Source organism: Hyla sarda, chromosome 1 (assembly GCF_029499605.1).
Source record: "Hyla sarda isolate aHylSar1 chromosome 1, aHylSar1.hap1, whole genome shotgun sequence".
In the NCBI taxonomy this organism is placed as follows: Eukaryota; Metazoa; Chordata; class Amphibia; order Anura; family Hylidae; genus Hyla; species Hyla sarda.
The window spans coordinates 458387129-458405916 of NC_079189.1; the positions used below are offsets into that span (position 1 = coordinate 458387129).

Genomic DNA, 18788 nt, shown 5'->3' on the forward strand with positions numbered 1-18788 from the left:
TCAATGGCTAAATTGCATACTACCTATGCCAAAGGACTCGCCAATGGGACACATTGGCAGGAAGAAAAACTGTTTTTTCCCATAGCAACCAATCACAGCCAAAATTTTCCCAAAGCAATTTGACAAATGAAAGCTATCTATCGGAGTTGTGCAGTTATTTCATTATTTCATGTTGTATTTTCTTCTTTACAATGGTGACTCTCTTGTAGAACCTGGAGAAACAGATGCGTCAGCTAGCAGTCATCCCTCCCATGCTGTTTGATGCAGAGCAGCAGCGTATCAAGTTCATTAATATGAATGGCCTGATGGACGACCCCATGAAGGTGTACAAGGAGCGACAGGTCATGAACATGTGGAGTGAACAAGAGAAGGAGACCTTCAGGGAGAAGTAAGTGCTTTGTGCAGCCAGATTCCCATTCTTGACAATACTACGTGTATTCCTTGTATATAGTGTCAGACGTACTCTTTCTGATTTGTTAATCCAGGATCAAGTACAAATTTTATTACTGCTGCAATGTATCTGGTAGAGGCACAATGTGAATTTTATTATTTTTAGCGTCATCATAAGATAATTTCCACCATTTATGCCTTTTCCAAATGTCTGTTCAATTCAGGTCCCACCTCTGAGACCTTATCTGTCTCCTGAACTGGGGTCCCCTTCCTATTACACCCTGGTGAGGGCTAAACATAAAGGATGCTGGGCATACAAAAACAGCAATGCTTGCTGTGTTCTGCTCTTTCCATATCTTCCATACAAGTGAATGCAAGTTACATTAACCGTGGAACTTGGTGCACTGTTTTGTTTTCGGGAAAAAACTGTGGAGTTCACTGTGTTTGACTTTGTCTGGAAGTGTCATCCATATAATTGTTGTTACAGACACAGCAGAACACTAGGAGCTTGGCTGTTTCCATAATCATTACTCTCTGTTCAGACTGTATGGATGCTGTGGCCAGGGGTCAATGAACTTTTTTTCTGAAAATAGCTGCCGGTCTTAGAGGTACAACATGCATCAGACCATATATGACATTTCCAATACAAATTTCATACATACTCTGTCTAAGACTGGGTTCACACTACGTTTATCACATACTTGGACCGGATCCGGCTGGGAGATGGGAAAACCGGGCACTCCCGTATCCCAGACTGTTTTAGGTCCGGTCACAAAACTGGATACAGGGAAAAAATGAGCCCACTGGAGTCACTATCTGACTCCTGTCGGCTCATTCAATGAGATACGGTCCGGGTCTGGGATACAGGAGCACCAGGTTTTCCCATCTCCCAGCCGGATCCGGTCCCCGTATGTGATAAACATAGTGTGAAGCCAGCCTAAGATGGGAATACCCCTTTAAGTGATATAATGCAGGCAGTAGTCCATACAGCAGTAACATAAGTAGTTCACATGGACATGTCTATGTATGTATATATATATATATATATATATATGTCTGATCCCTCCGGTGCAGGGTATCTGTACTTATAATTCTGCTCATGTCATGATTATATGCAGTAAGTGTCTAATTCAGAAATGTGTATCATTTGTATAACCATTAGCTCAGAGCTTATCAGACAAGTGTTCTGAATTTTCCAAGCTTTAATGTCCTCAAATTAAATGTTCTATTATTAAATCTTTGAACAGCACCAACCATGAAAAAAATCTGAGCATTTCTAACATCTAATAACACATTTTTAATCGATCACTGAAATATACTGGAGCATGATAGAAGCAGAGCTGCCATATTTACTCTTTAAAGGGGTTATCCAGGAATAGAAAAATAGAGCAAATGTATTCCAAAAGCATCCCCACCTCTGTCCTCAGGTTGTGTGCTGTCTTACAATTCTTAAAATATTTACTTCAATGACACTGAGCTGCAATACCACACTCAACATGAGAATGGTGCTGTTTTTTCCCCTCTATTTTTCTTATCCTGGTTGATCCCTTTAATTTACCTGATGCACTTTTATGATGCCCCTTCCCCAAAGCTGTTCTGTAGGGAGGAGGGAGTACAAAAATAGGAAATCCAGTGGCCATGATCTAATGTACGTTTGTTAACTTTGAATAAATATGCTTATACTTTAAAAGTATTGCGTTTAAAATTTCAAGGTAGAATTTATTTAGAATATATAGAATATATAGGGTCATATATAGGGTCAGAAATTGTGGAAACCTTTATGTATGTATAAAATTAAATCAGATTATTCAACCATTTGAGTTTCCTTGTAAACCTGTGATCATTTATTCCTGGTCTGACAAGTAGTCACTTAACCATATCATAAAGCATTCGATCAGACTCGCTGCGCCCGATAATCTCTGCAATAAGGCCACATTTACACTTGTCTGTTCAAGATGCATAATCTTCCCACATAGAATAAATCCTAAATGCAGCACCCATTTCATTCTGTGGAGCTTTTATGACATCTGTGTTTTATAGGTCTGTGGCCAAGTCCTACACAATGCATATTGTAGTTTCATATTCATGCTTCATTGTAGGGATCGACCGATTATCGGCCAATAATCACGATTTTGGGCATTATCGGTATTGGCAATTACCTTGCCGATAATGCCCCCACCACACCGCAAACTAAACCCCCCGACCCACCGCACCGCGGTTTTTCTCTCCCACGGTATGGATTTTTGCCCATACCGCTGTACAGGTCGGGCCCCTCCCCCACCCTCCGAGTCAATAAAAAAAATTAAACTTACCCGTAATGGGGGGGGGGGGGGGGTCCGGGCCATCCATCCTTCCTGTAGTGTCTGGCGGCATTCCGGGTGGAGGGTGAACCGGTCCGGGCTGTCCTTCTCCGGGGGTCCTCTTCTCCACTCCGGGCAGGCTCCTGCCTAGTACGCTGCATAGACGCTGCTACGCCTTGACATCAGGTGCGTCGCTGCGCAGTGGCGTCTATGCAGCGTTACTAGGCCGGAGCCTGACCGGAGTGGAGAAGAGGACCCCTGGAGAAGGACAGCCCGGTGTCGCAGGGGGATAAATAGCCGATAACTTATACCGGAATATCAGTATAAGTTATCGGCTATCGGCCCTAACCTCCCCAGATTATCGGTATCGGCCCTAAAAAAATGATATCGGTCGATCCCTACTTCATTGTCTACAACAGTAAAATTATATAATTTCACTATTTGTTTTCTTACAGCATAGTGAAGTCAAAGAGTTCTAATTTTAGTTTTTCATGTGCCATTATGGGGTATTGAGCACAAGGGGGAAAATAGATTTTGTTTTATTTTAGCACAAGGAAGCAGCAAAACAAAATGTGAAAAAGTGTGAAAGGTCTGAAAACCTTCCATATGTACTGTGTATATAGCATATAGATTCAGGACTAAGTAAACAAAAGGAAAGCAGCCTACTATATCCACAGTAAAGACATTAGTCTGCCAGTATAGTAGTATTTCACCTTCTCAGTGTACATAATCACTCACATTGTACTCAAAATGTGGCCTGACATAGGTGAAGGTAATTTCACTATTTAGTGTGTAGAACAAGTCATCATACACTGCAGTCCTTGTTAAAATGTATTGTTTAACTCTTTGTATTCTTTTTTTGGTTCAGTAGATTTCCTTGTTGGCTTTAGTAGACGTAATTGTACAACTAGAATAGATTGCCGTTGATCTCATTTCCCCCTCCCAGGTCTGGCCACATGCATTCAATCTTCTCTTGCTTTAGCAAATACTTTTTCCTCAAGAGGATTGGCATCACTACAACATTCTCCAAGAATTAGTCTGCTTAGTCAGACACATCAGCATTGGATTGCTGTGAAATGTCAATGAATCATCAACATGATAAAGTCTGCTCGGGGTACAACACACACACACATTTACCCAAAATATCAGCGGTTCATTTTTAATTTAATGTAAATTAACATAAAATTTTGAAAGGAGAATTTTATTTACATCAATGACACAATAGCAGTGCCACTACATTTGCCTAATATATTGTGATAGCAAAATAGTTTCCAGTTCTAACCATTAGGCTAGGTTTCTACTTGGTTTCTTTTTTTTACACTTAAAAAAAACGCCAGCAAAAAACGCCAAAAAAAGCCACAGGTTTTTCCTACGTTATGGAAGTTTTTCTGGCGTCTTTGCCTTTGAGTGGAAATTGCATTTTTTCCCCCCCTTTTGGTGTTTTTTCTAAATTTGTTGTGTACCAAAAATAAAAAAAATAAAAAATGCAGTAGGGATAGGAAGAAAATGTAGTTAACAAAATTTTAATTTTTTTTTATAGTGAAATTTTTATTCTTCATTTAATAAAGTGTGTGTGTGTTTCACTTTTTTTTTCTATATTTTTTAGGTAGTACTACTACTGCCAACATGGAACAGACTGTTCCATGATGGGAGCTGTAGTACCTGTACTAATAGAAAGATCGTCCTGGGTGTCACTCCTGACACCCGATGAGATCGTCCTTTCTATTGCAGAGATGCGGAGCGGCTCTATACAGCGCTCACATCTCTGCACTATACTCCGGCCAGTGATGTGAATAATTATTCACCTCACTCATATGATTTGAGGTCTGTACCACTGATAGATTTACTTTGAAGTACTACTATAAAATGTGAAACTGTGAAGTGTAAAGATTCACAGCCTGGCTTGTAGAGTTTTATTAATACTAGGTAGCATGATTATCCGTCCTTTACCTAATATGAAGCTGGATCCTTATAACTTTTTTGTTATAAATTTGATTTCCATTGATAATTTTTGTGTGATTTTGTTGTCAGCACATTCAGCTATGTAAGGACGAAAGTATTTCATACGATTAGTTTATTCATTCAGATCTAGGATGTGTTATCTTAGAGTACCGGGGTAATAATTTGGGGGGAGGGGGGGAGGGGGGTTGGGGTTAGCGCAACATATAGAAAAGAAAAAGCTTGCACCACTAATGATCAATTTCCCCCCATTGACTCTACATCCGTGGTGTGCTTACCATATATACTATAGTATAAGACGAGTTTTCAGCACGATTTTTCGTGCTGAAAACGCCCCCCTCGGCTTATACTCGAGTGAACTCTGTCTGTCAATCCCTTCTCAGTGGTCTTCAACCTGTGGACCTCCAGATGTTGCAAAACTACAACTCCCAGCATGCCCGGACACCCGGCATGCTGGGTGTTGTAGTTTTGAAACCTCTGGAGGTACGCAGGTTGAAGACCACTGTGGCCTTCGTCATCATCCAGCCGCCCAACCCCCCCCTTTTGTTTTGTACTCCCCTCCCTTTGGCTGGAAGTTAGATTGAGCTGGTCCGGGCCATCTATGCTGCAGGGACCGTCAGGTGGGGAGGGTTGATCGTTGCGGGCTGTCCATTTTCACCAGGGGGGGGCCTCTTCTCCGCGCTTCGAGCACGGCCCCGGACTAGTGACGTTGCCTTGACGACGACACATAGGGACGTTCATGGGGGGGGGGGGGGTGCCGGATGATGACGAAGGCCGCAGTGGTCTTCAACCTGCAGACCTCCAGAGGTTTCAAAACTACAACACCATGCTGGGAGTTGTAGTTTTGAAACCTCTGGAGGTCCGCAGGTTGAAGACCACTGATGAAGGGATTGACAGGCGGTGATGATGAAGGGGGGCATGATGACTGGGGTCCGGATGATTACATGGGGGGATGATGTATTTCCCACCCTAGGCTTATAGTCGAGTCAATAACTTTTCCTGGGTTTGTGGGGTAAAATTAGGGGCCTCGGCTTATATTCGGGTCGGCTTATACTAGAGTATATACGGTATGTATTGTTATTGTCATTCTTAAAACAAATGCTACATGTAAGTCCCTGGTAGATGTGGTCAAACTTTTACCTTTCCCCCTGAACTGTGATATTTCCACAGAACAGGTTACACAACCTCCGTCAAGTGTCCAGTGCAAAAGGAAAAAAAAAACTGAAATTGATTGGGATGAGGATTTAATTTAGAAAGTGTTCTGTTCGTTCCGTGAACCGCAGCCTTTATGAGGAGTATTTTAATATTGAATGCTCTTATGTAGCTTAATATGTCTACAGTAGAAGCATCAGACATAATAATAACAAGATGAAGATAGCCTCCAAGTCATATGCATATATTAACCATGTGCATTACATGGTACTGTACCTAAGATAAAATCACCACAATCCACCCTCCAGCAATGTTGCAATAAAACTTCTACCCATTAATACAACCTGGGGCACACTATTTTGAGTGGCCTGAAACAATATCTGTAGCTGAATTTTGCATTAAAGTAGACAAAGGCACTACACTGTAGATTGTAACAACTTGCTAATGTGGTGACATTACTGAAGCCATATCATGATTCGGTGTACTACAAGGTATGACTGTATCTTTTCTTCTTACAGATTTATCCAGCAACCAAAGAACTTTGTGTTCATTGCTTCATTCTTGGAAAGAAAGGTATGTGAGGTTGCTATTAATAACATATTGTGTAATTATGTGAAGGGATGTACGGTAGGTTTTGTAGTGTCCAGTAAAATTGAGTATTTAGTAAAATTGATTTCTAAATAATTATATGAAAATAGTAAAATATTACCAGCCTTATTTCTCAATCTATTGTCCAGGTTTTGCCATTGTTGGATAGAGGAGAATTTCAATTCTTCTTTCACTGGCTTCTCACTCTGTTTCCATGACCTAAACAACTCAATTTTTAAAGAGGACCTTAAAGGAGTAGTCCAGTGGTGACTCAGTGGTGAACAACTTATCCCCTATCTTAAGGTTAGGGGATAAGTTGCAGATCGCGGGGGGTCCGACTGCTGGGGCCCCCTGCGATCTCCTGTACGGAGCCCCGACAGCCCGCGGGAATCGGCAATCTCCGGCTCTGCCATTGAGATGTATTGAGGGGGCGTGTCGGGCGCCGCTTCGTGCGGGGGTCGACACCCGCTATCTGGCCGGAGAGCCGGGGCCCCATACAGAGAGATCGCAGGGGGGCCCCAGCGGTCGGACCCCCCGCGATCTCAAACTTATCCCCTATCCTTAGGATAGGGGATACGTTTTTCACCACTGGACTACCCCTTTAACCCCTTAACGACGCAGGACGTATATTTACGTCCTGCGCCGGCTCCCGCGATATGAAGCGGGATCGCGCCGCGATCCCGCATCATATCGCGTGGGTCCCGGCGCTAATCAACGGCCGGGACCCGCGGCTAATACCACACATCGCCGATCGCGGCGATGTGCGGTATTAACCCTTTAGAAGCGGCGGTCAAAGCTGACCACCGCTTCTAAAGTGAAACTGAAAGTATCCCGGCTGCTCAGTCGGGCTGTTCGGGACCGCCGCGGTGAAATCGCGGCGTCCCGAACAGCTGATCGGACACCGGGAGGGCTCTTACCTGCCTCCTCGGTGTCCGATCGACGAATGACTGCTCCGTGCCTGAGATCCAGGCAGGAGCAGTCAAGCGCCGATAATGCTGATCACAGGTGTGTTAATACACGCCTGTGATCAGGATGAGAGATCAGTGTGTGCAGTGTTATAGGTCCCTATGGGACCTATAACACTGCAAAAAAAAAGTAAAAAAAAAGTGTTAATAAAGGTCATTTAACCCCTTCCCTAATAAAAGTTTGAATCACCCCCCTTTTCCCATAAAAAAATAAAACAGTGTAAAAAAAAAAATAAATAAACATATGTGGTATCGCCGCGTGCGTAAATGTCCGAACTATAAAAATATATCATTAATTAAGCCGTACGGTCAATGGCGTACGCGCAAAAAAATTCCAAAGTCCAAAAAAGCGTATTTTTGTAACTTTTTATAACATTAAAAAATGAATAAAAAGTGATCAAAATGTCAGATCAAAACAAAAATCATACCAATAAAAACTTCAGATCACGGCGCAAAAAATGAGTCCTCATACCGCTCCGTACGTGGAAAAATAAAAAAGTTATAGGGGTCAGAAGATGACATTTTTAAACGTATAAATTTTCCTGCATGTAGTTATGATTTTTTCCAGAAGTGCGACAAAATCAAACCTATATAAGTAGGGTATAATTTTAACCGTATGGACCTACAGAATAATGATAAGGTGTAATTTTTACCGAAATATGCACTGCGTAGAAACGGAAGCCCCCAAAAGTTACAAAATGGCGTTTTTTTTTCGATTTTGTCGCACAATGATTTTTTTTTCCGTTTCGCCGTGCATTTTTCGGTAAAATGACTAATGTCACTGCAAAGTAGAATTGGCGACGCAAAAAATAAGCCATAATATGGATTTTTAGGTGGAAAATTGAAAGGGTTATGATTTTTAAAAGGTAAGGAGGAAAAAACGAAAGTGCAAAAACGGAAAAACCCTGAGTCCTTAAGGGGTTAAGCCAACCCCAAAAAATATACCATCATTAAATAGCTTAGGGTGTGCTGGTTACAGTTCCTTGATATGCCCTCCCACTCCCACGATAAGTGGGTTTACTGTTAGTTAAAAAAAAAGGAGTTAATTGTCAGATGGGTGTGAAGTTAATTTTAATATTGGGAGTAAATATTAGGTGAGAGGTGGGATTATACAGTCGGGGGTTTTAATGTGTTACGTTGGGGAGGTATATGTCTAATACTCACCCCCTGACTGTATAATCCGCCAATCATCTGATATCTGATTCCCTGAATTGTCTGACAAACTATAAACCCATATTTCTGAGGAATGGAAGGGTGTAGAAAGAATCTATAAAAGGATGTGCTATTAGGGTATCCAAAGCTATTTAATCATGGTAACATCTCATTTTTGGAATAAATATATATAATCAGAGCTTCTGTAACTATATCATACGCTGCTCTAAGATAGGGCAACATACAACATCTGACATCTTGCTGCCCTAGTCTTCGATTACATGACAAAGTGACAGATTTCATTATTATCATGAGCAATGTTTAACTCTGAAGCACTCCTGCATTTTAGGCAAAAGGTAACTTTAACACTGGGCCATAGTAGAATAGGGCTTTGTTGTAGTTCACAGTGCTGTGGGTTACCAGGAGCATTGCCAGGCAGATTAAAAGAAAGAGAGGGACCTCAAACATTCGGGTTACAACATTTTACTTAGAGACTCCACTACAGCTTTTGAATAGTTTGTATTTATTTGTTATAGGTTCTTCTTAATTCTGACACCTGGTATTTGTGCTATTCTGGTCAACTTTAGATTAGCCTGTTTTCGTATAATTGGCGCAGTTCGGCACAAAATGGTTCAATTAGGTGCGCAGAATTGCACGGATAAAACTGCCAAATACACCAAACATCAATTAAACAGGCAATAAATGTATTTGGATAAGAAACTAAACGTGATGTGGTTTTAAAAATTCGTCAGTCTCAGTAAATCTGGGCCATACTATAAATGGGCCATTATCTCTTGCAGATTTGTTGAATAATAAGGCCGACATTTATCATTGTCTTTAGACTGTTATTTGTGTCTACAAAAGGCGCAAGCAGGGTTTATTTGCGCCTTTTTTTGCACCTTTTTGTTTACACATTTCTGCTGATTTTGAGTTGCAATCCACAGATTTTGGCAATACACATGATATAGAACGGATTTATGAACTGCGCCTTTTGTAAAAAGGCGCAAAGCCCATGAAAAGTCTCTAAAACTACACCATCACAGACCTGGCATAGCTTTTTAGTGTATGTGAAGAGAGAAATTTGAGAAAATGTTTACCTGCACAAAATGTATCAAATGCTCTGTGACCATTTCATAAATTTGGTTCTCCTACACATTACCAGCACACAAATAAAGGTGTAAAAAAATGCTTCACTTACACCTACAATCATAAATGTGGGCCTAAGTCCTTTAGGTTTTGCAGCCATTAGAGCTGTTTGCTGCAGTATATATATAAAACCTTGTGTTTGTTTGTACCGGCTTATTATTTTTATCTTTATGTGTGGTATATGGTTAATGATTAAACAGGTAAAGATAAAGTAGAATGATGGTCAGATGTCTGTTAAGGTAAAAGGCTTCTGATTCTGCATTCCTAGTGCACAGAGAAGGTACACGCTATATGTCAAAGTCTAAATATCTGTAAAGCTGGCATGCTTTGACTCCAGTTTGTTCATGTAAGAATTAGAGTTAAAAGCAGCTAGAACTTTATGATCTGTCAATTATTTGGAATGTGCTCTTAAAGTCCCACACCTTTTAGAAATTGTGCCTAAGCTTTTTCTGTCTGTCTTGCAGACTGTGTCCGATTGTGTTCTTTTCTATTACCTGACCAAAAAGAATGAGAACTACAAAAGTCTTGTAAGAAGAAATTATCGTCGAAGGGGAAAGGGCCAGGTAAGAAAAATAATAAAATAAAACACCTTTCTAAACTGACGTTTGAATATTTTTACACTGAGCAGGATACAATGAGGTTAATGGCACACTTGGCTCATATGAGTAGATCAGTGGCACGTTCATACAGCCAGGGTTTTGGTTTACAATACTTTTGAAATGATAAAAATGTACTTAGTGACACAAATAATCGGATATTGCCAATTCTCTACACATTATCATTGATGTAACTACCAAGAAAGGGGACCAAAAATGACTATAAATAATAAACAGGGGCTCATGGTAAAATGACAAAAAAAAAAAACAAAGAATAATGTCTTGTGCAAAATCTAATAACCAAGGGTACCACTTTGTGCATTACAGAATTTCTTTGGTGTGATTTTACTAAGTGTGGTATCTCATTGTATGAATTATGAACTTGCTGTCCACCAGATTTAATATATTGTTTGGATTGTAGGCTAAATTTACAAAGGCACAAAATATATATGTACAAATGTTATATATTTTTAAGTAATTTATTATGTTATTTGTTTCATCCTGAGCACCTGACTATTTTTACACACTGTGTATTATGAGTTTTGTGAACTGCCAATATGACCATACTTTTGTTGTACTTAGGCTCAAAAAATGTTCTTTCTATATACACCTAAGTCAGAAGTGGATCCAGGAGGAAGGAGAAGTACAAGTCCCTCCTTTTTCCATTCCTTTTGAATACACATCTGGCTTTGGCTCAAAAACCACAGTGTCAGTTTTCCAAAGAAAAAGCCAGAAAAAACCTGTGTTGAAACCTAGTCTTAAAGGGGTACTCCACCCCTAGACATGCTATCCCCTATCCTAGTACAAAGCCATCACACCCCCTCCCAGACACCTGAATGAAGAGGGCGTAGCGACGGTGGTCATCCGGCATGGAGCAAAGTTTGCTCAGTGCATCGGATTACAGGGTGCCGCACCGGAGATCTCAGGGGATCCAAGCGGCCGGACCCCCCCCTATCTAATAGTACTCCTCTGTGCTCTCTCCTGTCTGATAGGAATCCTCTGTGCTCTCTCCTGTCTGATAGTACTCCTCTGTGCTCTCTCCTGTCTGATAGGATCCAAGCGGCCGGACCCCCCCTATCTAATAGTACTCCTCTGTGCTCTCTCCTGTCTGATAGGAATCCTCTGTGCTCTCTCCTGTCTGATAGTACTCCTCTGTGCTCTCTCCTGTCGGATAGGATCCAAGCGGCCGGACCCCCCCCCCCCCAAAATCAGACATGCTATCCCCTATCCTTTCGATAGGGGATAACATGTCTATGGAAAGAGTACCCCTTTAACCCCTTAACGACGCATTACGAAAATGTACGTCCTGATGCGTTGGTACTTAAGGCACCAAGACGTACATTTACGTTGTGTACATGACCTGCCATACTCCTCTATGCTCTCTGCGTCTGATAGCACTCGTCTGTGCTCTCTGCTGTCTGATAGGACCCCTCTGTGCTCTCTCCTGTCTAATAGTACTCCTCTGTGCTCTCTCCTGTCTGATAGGACTCCTCTGTGCTCTCTCTTGTCTGATAGGACTCCTCTGTGCTCTCTCCTGTCTGATAGGACTCCTCTGTGCTCTCTTCTGTCTGATAGCACTCCTCTGTGCTCTCTCCTGTCTGATAGCACTCCTCTGTGCTCTCTCTCCTATCTGATAGCACTCCTCTGTGCTCTCTCCTGTCTGATAGTACTCCTCTGTGATCTCTCCGATCTGATTGTACTCTTCTGTGATCTCTCCTGTCTGATAGTACTCCTTTGTGCGATCTGCTGTCTGATAGTACTCCTCTGTGCTCTCTCCTGTCTGATAGGACTCCGGTGTGCTCTCTCTTGTCTGATAGGACTCGTCTGTGCTCTCTGCTGTCTGATAGGACCCCTCTGTGCTCTCTCCTATCTGATAGTACTCCTCTGTGCTCTCTCCTGTCTGATAGGAATCCTCTGTGCTCTCTCCTGTCTGATAGGAATCCTCTGTGCTCTCTCCTGTCTGATAGGATCCAAGCGGCCAGCCCCCCCCCCCCCCCAAAAAAAATCAGACATGTTATCCCCTATCCTTTCGATAGGGGATAACATGTCTATGGAAAGAGTACCCCTTTAACCCCTTAACGATGCAGGACAAAAATGTATGTCCTGGTGCGTTGGTACTTAAGGCACCAAGACGTACATTTACGTTGTGTACATGACCTGCCAAACTCCTCTATGCTCTCCCCTGTCTGATAGCGCTCCTCTGTGCTCTCTCTCCTATCTGATAGGACTCCTCTGTGCTCTCTCCTATCTGATAGGACTCCTCTGTGCTCTCTCCTGTCTGATAGGACTCCTCTGTGCTCTCTCCTGTCTGATAGGACTCCTCTGTGCTCTCTCCTGTCTGATAGGACTCCTCTGTGCTCTCTCCTGTCTGATAGGACTCCTCTGTGCTCTCTCCTGTCTGATAGGAATCCTCTGTGCTCTCTCCTATCTGATAGGACTCCTCTGTGCTCTCTGCTGTCTGATAGGACTCGTCTGTGCTCTCTCCTGTCTGATAGGACTCCTCTGTGCTCTCTCTCCTATCTGATAGCACTCCTCTGTGCTCTCTCCTGTCTGATAGTACTCCTCTGTGCTCTCTCCTGTCTGATAGTATTCTTCTGTGCTGTCTCCTGTCTGATAGTACTCCTCTGTGCTCTCTCCTGTCTGATAGGACTCCTCTGTGCTCTCTGCTGTCTGATAGGACCCCTCTGTGCTCTCTCCTTTCTAATAGGACTCCTCTGTGCTCTCTCCTGTCTGATAGGACTCCTCAGTGCTCTCTTCTGTCTGATAGCACTCCTCTGTGCTCGCTCCTGTCTGATAGTACTCCTCTGTGCTCTCTCCTGTCTGATAGTACTCCTCTGTGCTCTCTCCTGTCTGTTAGCACTCCTCTGTGATCTCTCCTATCTGATAGTACTCCTTTGTGATCTCTCCTGTCTGATAGTACTCTTCTGTGATCTCTCCTGTCTGATAGTACTCCACTGTGCTCTCTCCTGTCTGATAGTACTCCTCTGTGCTCTCTCCTTTCTGTTAGCACTCCTCTGTGCTCTCTCCTGTTTGATAGTACTCCTCTGTGCTCTCTCCTGTCTGTTAGCACTCCTCTGTGATCTCTCCTGTCTGATAGTACTCCTCTGTGCTCTCTCCTGTCTGATAGTACTCTGCTGTGTTCTGTCCTATCAGACAGGAGAGAGCACAGAGGAGTGATAGCCCACTCTCACTTACTGGACATTGTTTATGCCTGTGCTTCAGCTTGCATAAAGCCATGATTCTATAAGCCAATATTTCTATAAAAAGGAAATAACATTTTCAAATAAAGTACATTAGAAAGCCAATACTGTATGTACAACATATAAAAAGTTTTTGTATCTGACAGTGCCCATTTAAGCCTCAGATTTGTTTTACACAAGGGTAACTGCAGACAAAAATCATCAAGAGTGACTAAAATTCTGGACATTTTGTTCCTTTTAAACAGTGAGACAAATTTATCATTGTGTAACAACTGAATTGTGAACTTCGTGAGGGACATAATACTTCTCCTTTGTTCATAAATTGTGCACAGCTAATGACTTTATCCTTACCTTAGGTGCTTCTTACATTACTGCCATATTTCCTTCCTAAAATCAGCAGCTTCCCTATTAATCTAATCTCAGTTACACATTAATTACAACACAAGAGACCATATAACCTGCCAAGGTCAGAATGAACCATTGTTTCCAGAAATGTTCTTTTTATTATAGATTTACACCTTCTTTCCCTTGGATTGAGTAGAAACCTGTGGGGCTAAACCACCTTATTCTTAATAGCCAGTGAACAGAATGCACAGTTAATCCAGCACCTGTTGTATGCTTATATAATCATTGCAGCCACTAGAACAGTCTTAGACTAAGTTCACACTGTAAAAAATCTTCTGACTTCTTTTATTTTTGTTCATTATTGGCAGTCTTTTTTTTGCTGATTACGGTTGAAAATGTGTGTGTAAAATATGTCAGACAATTTTACACAGTGTGAATTTAGCCTCACTGTACAACGTTTGTATTTCCACATTCTCCCAAGACAACCACAGTGACCCCATTGACTTAGTTGGCTGATTTCACACTCTCTTCTTCATCCACTTTCACAGTATGTTTTCAGGAAAGGTCCTGGCATATACAGTAATCGTATCCATAGGACTTCCCCATTACCGCATATATTGTAGTGCAACACAACTCCTTGCATAGAGTCTAACCAGTTGCGAGGCTCTGGTAATACACCTCCTAACTACCAGTTATAAACTTCCAACATGCAATTGACAGTCAACACTACAATAAAGTGAAATTGCCTTGTAAAGACATTTTATGAATCCATGTTGTGATGATACAATGTTTGTGCTGGTTACATTAACAAGCAATGTTTCATGTGCATGCCTTCATCAGGCTGTTCATGTGCAGTCCTGTCTATGCTGTAGCGCAATCCCTGTCCCAGTTCCTGTGCTGCGTACAGATGGGGAGAGCAGCATTGCGCTACAGCATACCCGAGACTGTGACATGAAACATGGCTTATTAATGTATCAGCACATACATTGTATCTTCACTACATAAATTAATAAAATGTCTTCTATTCACATTATTTCACTGTGCTCATTCTCTGTTGCATGTTCGAAGTTAAAGGAGTCAAACTTTATTTTATCTTTTTTGGTTAGTCCATGTTAACAACTTTAGTACTAAAGTGTGCCTTGTTGGGACTGAAAACAGTGCAGGGGGGTGTATATACTGGCACACTACTGGCTTGATGTGCCAGTATTTGTAAATCTCTAACAGCGTTTTCCTGCTTTTTAATGATACTATAATGGTAGGCCTTCTTGCTGAAAGAGGGACAACCAGTACTTTTTATCATTTAATAATGTTATCATATACTGTATATACTAGAGTATAAACCGACCCCGAATATAAGCCGAGGCCCCTAATTTCACCCCAAAAACCCAGGAAAAGTTATTGACTCGACTATAAGCCTAGGGTGGGAAATACATCATCCCGCCGTCATCATCCAGACCCCCGTCATTAACACCCCCGCCATCATCACCCCCCTTCATCATCACCGCCTGTCATCATCCCCCTTCATTATTACCCTGTCATCGTCCCCTCCTTCATCATCACCGCCTGTCATCATCCCCCCCTTCATCATTACCCTGTCATCATCCATCCCCTTCATAACTGCCTTTCATCATCACCGCCTGTCATCATCCCCCCCCTTCATCATCACTGCCTGTCATCATCACCGCCTGTCATCGCCCCCCCCTTCATCATCACCGCCTGTCATCATCCCCCCCCCCTTCATCATCACCGCCTGTCAATCCAGTGGTCTTCAACCTGCGGACCTCCAGATGTTGCAAAACTACAACTCCCAGCATGCCCGGACAGCCATCGGCTGTCCAGGCATGCTGGGAGTTGTAGTTTTGAAACATCTGGAGGTCCGCAGGTTGAAGAACACTGCCGCCTTCGTCATCATCCAGACCGCCCCCCTCCCCCCCCCCCCCTTTAGTTTTCTACTCACCTCCCCTCGGTGGGAAGGAAGGGTGAGCTGGTCTGGGCCATCTATGCTGCAGGGACTGTTCGGTGGGGAGGGTTAGTTGTTTCGGGTTGTCCATCTTCACCGGGGGGCCCTCTTCTCCGCTCCGGGCCCGGCCCTGGACTAGTGACGTTGCCTTAATGACGACGCTCAGGGACATTCATGCGCAGGGACGAACATCCCTGTGCGTCGTCAAGGCAACGTCACTAGTCTGTGAGAACCGGGCCTGGAGCGAAGAAGAGGCCCCCCCCCCCGGTGAAGATGGACAGCCCGGAACGACTAACCCTCCCCACCGGACGGTCCCTGCAGCATAGATGGCCCGTACCAGCTCACCCTTCCTTCCCACCGAGGGGAGGTGAGTAGAAAATTAAAGGAAGGTGGGGGGGAGGGTCTGGATGATGACGAAGGCCATCGACTGTCCGGGCATGCTGGGATTTGGAGTTTTGAAACATCTGGAGGTCCGCAGGTTGAAGACCACTGAACAGGCGGAGAGTTCACCCAAGTATAAGCCGAGGGGGGGGTGTTTTCAGCACGAAAAATCTTGCTGAAAAGCTCTGCTAACACTTGAGTATATACGGTAGGCTATTAAGTTCTTTTTTCCAGTACCTGGTTAGCACATAATAAGTGAGGCGGGACCTTATGTTTGCCATAAATGAATCGTATTATTGAACACCACCAAGAGGTAATGTATTTCAAGAAATTAAAAAGAAGGAAATAGCTCTGTGACGTAGGTGTAGTAACACATAGGTTTTCCCCTTGACCCCATTGTTTGAAGTGCGTAATGTGTGAAGTTAATGTATTTTTGTAGTGCTCTTTGTGTGCACAGACACATGCTGATATGTCATGCATTATATAGCTGCTCCTGGGGAAGAAATCTGACTGTCACTAGGAATAATATCGCCTGAAGTTTTAAGTCTGTACATATTAAGCACGTTTCTCTGTCTGCTTACATGCATACACATATATACTTAAGAGGATGAATCACGTAGCAAGCTCGGCCTATTCCAGTATATTGCAAAATCTCAGTTGGAATGTTGTGGTTAGTTGAAGGCTTAACTATGCAAATGGCCAGGAAGTGTGGAGGCTCTGAGCTGTACTGGGCAGGTCCCACAACAGGCTGGAGCGCTGTGTGGAACAGGCTGGAGGGGGCAGTGAAGTAGGAGCTGTGGAGCAGGGGGGCTGCTATGGGAGCCCGGACATCACACCAGCGGGGAGGAAGCTGGATTTAATTGCAAGTAAGAGGTTTGGAGAGGAGGGTGTTGCTATGTCATTGTTATGTAGGTGAGCGAGTATGTTAGTAGGTCTCATTCTGTCTGTCTTATGTTATGCTCTGCTTTCTTTTACTTCATCCATTGTTTTCAGGTTACAGTGTTTTCAACTTCTGTCTGATGAATAACTGTATTTATGTGTCAGAACTTGCATCCTGCGGTACTTGCTTTGTGTGTGTATGTGTACAAATATATATAGAAGCCACAGCAGCAAATCACATGAGGGCTGTTCACTGTAAAACATGCGGGAAGTGCTGCTGAGTGACTGCCATGGAAATCTGCTTTGTTCTGATAGATGAAGAACTCCACTGACAGACTGTCTGACTGCTCTGAGCCAACAGATTAGTCTCAACTAAACAAGTGTGGAACTACAAGTCCCAGAGCCTGCCGTCACGTTAACCTATAGCTGGAGAGCTACACTAGTAACTCTTCAACACTGATGCCACCTCGCAACTTTCTCCTGACGCCCCTTGTAGTTTTCTTGCCAGTTTTGTGCCAATCTTATAACTTGTTAGTTAATCTGTAATGAGGAAGCGCATTGAAGAGACAGGAATTTGTAATTGTGGGGGAGGGGATATGTAGCGGAGAGGTTGGACTGGTGCCAAGTATTTTCCTGGCATGTGAGTGAAAGCACCAGGACATTTAGTGCTGTGTGCCAGTGTGAGGAGGGACATCTGTCTTATCACATGGAGTAGGATCAGGCGTCCTATTTGTTGTTGTGATTCCAGTGTCATTACATGATGAGGGACACCGTGCCTTTTATGTCAATGTGTCATCAAAGGCACTCTATGGCCAAGAACCACAAATTCTACTTTTAGGACTTTCCCACTTATTTTTTTTAACATGGTAACAATGTTACTGGTCATAAAGAGTAACGTGAGAGTCAAAGTTTACAGTACGTAGCAAAACATTACATATGTACAAGTTTTATGCAGATACTGGTTAAAATATAAACAGTGAGGGGATCTCCAAAATAGTTCACTTCCCCAAATGTTTTAGTGCAATACATTGAGTGGATGTAGATAAACCCTGCCAGATCTCAGCATGCCTCCTATAATCTGCGATCCTGGACGTGTGCTCCCAAGATGAATTATTCCCAATTGGTATATACCGCAGCTTTCCCAGTGTACAGTAGATGAGCAGCCATGCATTCTCACTCTTATACTGCTGGTGTACATTAGAAGACTGATATGCTTTTCACCAATATGGCGTGGTGACCTCAAGGAATGTGATCCAGCGTTTTTTCTTGCCATCCAGAGATGGACCCTGTGGAAAAAGGTGTCATTTTCCCTTGTATTCTGCATTGTTTCTCATCTCCTATTGAAATCAATGGGAAACATTTCCATGTCAAAAAACTTTTTTTGATTGTGTGGACCTACCCATATTTTGAGAGAAAAAAAAAATAATAATTTCCTTCAAATAAAACTGAAAAGTTAAGCCCTTTCTTAGGTTTTCTGGATTTATATTTTTATTAGCCATTGTTATGTTTTATACAGGTACTCTGGAGCTCCTGCTCTGGACAGTTACTGACACGGACAGAGGTGTCAGCAGAGAGCACTGTGGTCATACTGGAAAGAACTACACAACTTCATATGTTGTATACAGCAGTTGATAAGTACTGGAAGGATTAAAATGTTTAAATAGAAGCCATTTACAAATCTGTATATTTTTCTGGCTCCAATTGATTTAAAAAAAAAAAAATTCCCCTGAGAACCCTTTAAAAAATGGATCTGTATGCTGTTATGTTTGTATGCC

At 42.7% G+C, this 18788-nt stretch overlaps 1 protein-coding gene across 27 annotated transcripts in view; it reads left to right on the forward strand.

Annotated features, from left to right (window-relative positions):
- NCOR2 (nuclear receptor corepressor 2) overlaps positions 1–18788 on the forward strand; it is a 495829-nt gene that overhangs the window by 286831 nt on the left and 190210 nt on the right. For all 27 annotated transcript variants that reach the window (XM_056534054.1, XM_056534035.1, XM_056534070.1 and 24 more), the window contains 3 exons: positions 210–388; positions 6320–6374; positions 10117–10215. In XM_056534054.1, coding sequence (XP_056390029.1) covers positions 210–388; positions 6320–6374; positions 10117–10215 — 333 coding nt within the window. The remainder of the gene's footprint in view (positions 1–209; positions 389–6319; positions 6375–10116; positions 10216–18788) is intronic.